The 5,797-nt window shown below is 40.0% G+C and overlaps 1 protein-coding gene across 1 annotated transcript; it reads right to left on the bottom strand.

Annotated features, from left to right (window-relative positions):
* Positions 1-2,106: 2,106 nt before the first annotated feature.
* On the bottom strand, positions 2,107-3,640 carry LOC138046498 (uncharacterized). Its single transcript, XM_068893125.1, has 2 exons — positions 3,330-3,640; positions 2,107-2,848 (listed from the first exon to the last, which is right to left on the bottom strand). Exons 1-2 carry the CDS (start codon positions 3,638-3,640, stop codon positions 2,107-2,109), a joined length of 1,053 nt encoding a protein of 350 aa, XP_068749226.1.
* Between the last annotated feature and the right edge of the window lie 2,157 nt (positions 3,641-5,797).

Here is a 5,797-nt window from a genome sequence, read left to right as displayed (position 1 = left end):
ATGATTTCTATGACATTTTTATTGCCTGATGAGAAAGTTCACAAGATTTTATACGCTTGCCAGAATCTCTTAACCTGTGTTAATCCCTCTGTCAGGGAGGTTGCACATGTGATTGGTTTATTAGTGTCAGCTTTCCCAGCTGTGTAAAGTTTTGAAACTGCATTACAGGTCCATTGACCTCTGTGAATCCTGATTTTGATCCTTGTGCAAGATCAGGTTTACGTTAGGTAATTGAGAATATTTCTCAGCTGAATTGCTTGTTTGGAAACTGCCCAGCTAATGCCTATATTGAATGTGACGCAAGTCTTGCAAGGTTGGGGTGCAGTCTGCAATGAAAGGACGACAAATGATAGATGGTCATTATTGGAATCTGAGAATCATATTAATTACCTGGAATTATTTGCTATTTACAGCGGTTTTACCCATAGTGATTATGAAAGAGACTCAACCATGAATTCATTATCAGTCCGCTCAAGCAGACAGTTTTAAGCAACATGTCTTCTCGTGATAAAAGTGTTGACAAGCCTACACAACTCCTGCCGTTCGCACATGAATATGTTCTAAGGCCTTCACAGCTTGGCTTTAACTAGGATGTCTTTTAGGGATTTTCCCTTGCGATATGAGATGATGGGGGGCTCCTTAAATATCTCTCTCAGTTGCGGTTGATTCTCTATAAGGTGCCATTTCCCCATGAGTGTGTCCTTTAGGCCAGGCATCACCCTGAAGGATCTATTTCATTTGTTTCTGAAGCATGGGGAGGTAGAACCTCTGACAAGTTTCTGACTGAGAATTGTGGATTTCTCAACAAACTTTTACCAGGAGACATGGTCATGGCAGACAGAGGCTTCACCATCAGTGAGAGCATGGGATTAAAACAGGCTGAAATTGCTATTCCAGCATTTACCACGGGGAAGGCACAACTTGACCCAATAGATGTCGAAAAGACCAGAGGAATTGCGAATGTGCGGATTCATGTCGAAAGGGTGATTGGGCTGCTGCGTAACAAATACACAATTTTAGAAGGTACCCTACCAACAGACTTTCTTAGGGGTAGTGCTAATGAACCACCAGATTCCCAGGTTCCCATAATTGACCAGATATTAAGGGTTTGCTTTGCTCTTGTGAATTTATGTCCTCCAATAGTACCCTATGATTAGCCCTGTCTTTGTTAGTCATCATTTGGAGGTTTGAAATGACAAGTCATGGCCATATTTTACCCTTTGAATTTGTTAGTATGCAAAAATAAGTGATAAGTTGTAATATAATGGGTGAGTTTTTCTGTCATTATATGCTCTTGCATGGATAAAAACATTCTTGTCTTGTTTTGTAAAATGACTATTTATTTCATGCTTTTTCTCCTGCAACCAACCACAATACAGAGAACCATCTCAAACTCACACATTCGCGCCTTAGATTTGTTTACATTTGCAGGGTTAGCAAATAACAACCGTTGGCATGATTGGTGTCACGTGACAGAAAACCGAGAATAAAAATTTGAGACTTTACTCAGAGATCCACTTGTGATAACAAAAAAGCATTACTGTAGAACACCTCCTTGTAAACTATCACGTCAGGATCTCAACGCAAATTCTCCAAAGTGCTTCAAGTTTTGGTAAGACTGTGTTTGAGTGCTCCGGGTCAGGATACATTCACTCAATTACAAGGTGTGCATTTTTATCATTATCAAGTCATTAAACTCTCTCTCTGGCAGAGTAAACAACTGCTGCTGTACCTGGAAGTAATAATTGTGTTTTCTTTTCAACAGTAAGGTACCATCGACGTTTTCCAAACAAGAGCTCTTCTCTTGAACATATTTGTCAAAGTCACCATCTTGGATACAAATGGGGCATTTTACTTCACCACATCCCAACCCACAACAATCGCAAGAAGTTAGGAAATCAGGTGTGGCATGCAGGAATGGATATTGCTTGTTAACATGTCTTTTCTGCATATGTGTTTTGTATGCCTTAATAGCGTATTCGTCATATTTGCAGCCATGTCTAATTGCGTTGCTGTTAACTTTATACAGATGTGGGTAACAAACAGGGTTATGCTTTACTGTGGTTATTATATATTGTGCTATATTGCTGTGATAGACAGCACCACTTACAGAGGCTCCGATTCCTCCTGCTCAATGTCTAAAGATCCTGGGCCCTTTGCTTCTTCTCTTGTGTCCTGTTCAACTATTTTAATGTCCTCATCTGACAATATAATCTTGACACCTACACACTTCTGCAACAATTCTGGATAATCAAGTTCTAAATTGTTCAGGTCATAAAGATCTGATAGGACTGGCACATTCCGACTTTTAACAACAAACTGCTCAGCATATGGGTCAATTACACTAAGCACCACAGGTTTTATTTCACACAGATTAAGTGCTGCCAGAAATTTGTTCATGTCCTCTGTTGAAGCCAGCTGCGAAGGAATAGCAGTTTGTGCGTGACAATTTGGTTGACGTTCTTGAGAAGCCACTTTGTTTTGATCGAGGGAGTCAATTTTAATGTCAAGGTTTTCTTTGAGCTTTTTCGCAGAGGTAAAGTCAAAATCCCTAACTCTCTCATAGGTTACCTCATTCACGTAAGTTGGCAGGAGCCATGAGCAGTTCACTTGTGTGCATGCCATCTTTCCATTGATTCGTGCCCAGCAATCGATGTACATCATGGCGCTGGCAACATGCGAGCATGATTCGCCTAGCCCAGCTTTACAACCTGAACAGTGAGCAGAAATTATTGCACCTTCACTCTCAGTTATAATCCATACATTCACGAGTGGATTGTTCATCCGCTGTGAATGTCGCACTTTAGCTGCAACAATGTACTTTCCGGAAATTATCGTGCTAGATAAACTTTGTTTATCTTAGTTTAAATTCTGGCGTTATCTCTGCAGTGGCAAATTATGTTATCCGAGGTATGTATAGAGTTACTGTACTAATGCATATTTCACTGAACCCAAGTGTCAGTTTATTTAGCGAGCGTTTGCGAAAACATTAGAGCTGTAAGTTTTAGCTAAAAGAATGTCAAAATTTGAATTTTCTCTGTGGTGCGAGGCAAAAGGCATATCTTCAAAAACAGCTGAGATTTTAAAAGATCAGGACCTCCATGTTGAGGAAGCTTTAAGGCTGCTAACACCAGACGACATTGCCGAGCTTGGCCTCGCAAAGGGGCTAACTAAGCTGCTGGCCAAAGCCGTGATGGGACTGAGAGCACCAGATTTGACCCCAAAACCAGCGGACACTAAACCCATCACAGCAACTAGCCTTGCGAAAAACCAAGGTCTCGACGAGATTCTGACAAAACTGGACGACGGTGGAGGGCTAGATGCACCACTTAGCCACAAACCCTGACACAACTTGATTATACGCTTCTAGACTCCTATAATTCTTGAACTGGTCGTTCGTGTAGTAGCTTGTCTGAAGAACTAGGTAACCAAAAAAATCGGACTGTTCGATTGGTGGCAAACATTCCGGATTGAACTCCTCACATGGGATAATGAAATGGTCAATACCCACAACCGAAATTTTCTTTAGGTAACACAGAGTTACATGGCTTTCCAAGGCCGTGGCATACTCTGAAAGCACAGGAATCTTGCTGCTAAACTTCTTTATTTCTTCTTCCTCAATTTTTGGGGATAAATCCATACCAAATCCTCAAAATAGCTCAAAAAACGCGAGAACTACCCAGAGAAGGCTTACGTTTCCATATAATTTCACACTTCGAGGGGCACAAATATGGCGAACGTCCATATTTGGAAAGTACTGTGACGTCACGTGAAAACCAAGAATAGCATTCCTTGCCTGATTGGTATTCTACCACAAGTTTCTCTGCATCACTTTATGCTCCTTGCATTTGGTATTTGGCTGGTCAACCAAGAGACCATTTGTCCAGAAGATCTCAACCTGAGTGGAAAACCTATTGGAAAATTTGTGATGCTATTTGATGCCCTTTACGGTGAGTTTCAGGGGACTTAAAGACCAAATGGATCGGAATCAAACTCAATTTTTGTTTTGCCATGCAGAATGGATGCACAACAACACTTAAGTTTTGTCTGATTAAAGATTATTTGAATCTTGCAATTTCTTGGTTTGTTTAGTTTTCAGGCCCAAACAGTTAGTTGTAATGCCAGTGATAATAATATAATTGTAATGATCATATGGACACAATATGGATATGACAAGAATTGATTTCTGGATGCTTTTCAGATGAGCGCCACATGTCTATGAATGTCCATAATCTACTACTCATCAACTCATCAGTCCATGATCATGGGCAAACTCTGCATTTGAGTTTGAAGATGCAAATGGCGAGCTGACTGCTTTGTTCCACGGGACACAGAACATCGATATGCAGGTGAGCAAACAATTAAATATGTGTATGCCAGTACTTGTATGTGTTTTTTTTTGGGGGGGGGGGGGCTATGCATATTCATTACATTGAACCTCAGGAACTAATAAGAATATTTTCCATTTAGATTGCATGCTCCATCTCTGCTGTAAAGGATACTCCGGACCTTGCTAAACAAATGGACAAAGATTCACCCAGTCACTTGTTGTACAGAAGAATGAAGTTTGGCAAAGAAAAAAAGGTATGTTGTACCTTGGTTTAAAGTTTATTTGCACTGTATGTAACAAGCTCGCAATTTAATGGTAAAGAGGAAAGTTTTTTTTTATATCTACCCCAATACTGATAAACAGTTGTCTTCTTAGGTTCTTTGTAACTACTCCTTTCCAATTTACAAAATTATTTTGTCTTTGGAATGTCTTATAAGGACCTTAGTTACAAAATAATGCTTCACCATAAATTTATGGCACTATAATGTGCTTTTGTTTACTATCTATTCAGGTCAACAAAGCTTGAAGATGGGGTACACCTTCTTGGTGCCTTTTCAGACATGGAAATTACCGAGCATTTGGAGAATGCAGTCCGAGACTGCTCTGGCGAGGAGACTTTGGGATGGTGTCATATTTTTAAAAGAGCAATAATTAATGATGGAGTGTTTCACTCAAAGTCGTATGGACGTGTCTTCAGACGAAACAGTTACATTGTCACGTATGAAGACAATAATAAGAAGAGAGCATGTGGACAAATTCAGCACTTCTTGAAACATACACCCATTTGTCAAAGTACCTGTGTTGGCTTCTGCAAGTGCAGCAGGGAGCAGCACTTGGCTGTTGTAAAGAAACTGCAACCTCAGCAAGATTTCCAGCTAATTGAAAAAGCTGGGATTGCAAGAATACAGGAACAAATTCAAGCCATGCAAAGGCCAAGGTACATGTAAATGCCAAAGTAGTGTTGTGTAGACTAAAGAAGAAGGGAATAATGAAATTTGGTGTATACTCACTCAGTGATCTTGGTGTTTCAAGAAATCTGATTGGTTCCTTATCACGGCGTAATTGAGCATTATTCACTCCCTACAGAGTGAATAATGCTTGATCCAAACAAAACAAAATGACCGGTGTAAACTCGCCAGCATTTCTGAATCGGAGATATTGAGAATACAAGATGATGCTGTGCTACAGAATACAAAAAGGACCACAAAATTTGACCTGCAAGTTTTCAAAGGGAAGAGAGGAGTTCATACTTTTGCCAATCAGTGTTTGACTTCGTTTTTCCAGATAATTATTGCTGAACCAATAACAACAATTTGTTTCACTCGGAGAAATTCTCTTTTGTAGGGCTGGTCGCCCAGCAAAACGAATTTGTTTCTGAAATCGAGGAATTAAAAAAATGATTAAAAAAGTTCTTCCTGGCAGCAAGGAAACAAAACGGGTCCTTTTACAACAAACCGAAGCTCGCCT

This window comes from Montipora capricornis, chromosome 4 (assembly GCF_036669925.1).
Source record: "Montipora capricornis isolate CH-2021 chromosome 4, ASM3666992v2, whole genome shotgun sequence".
NCBI classification, from domain to species: Eukaryota; Metazoa; Cnidaria; class Anthozoa; order Scleractinia; family Acroporidae; genus Montipora; species Montipora capricornis.
This window is presented reverse-complemented; position numbering and strand designations above follow the sequence as displayed.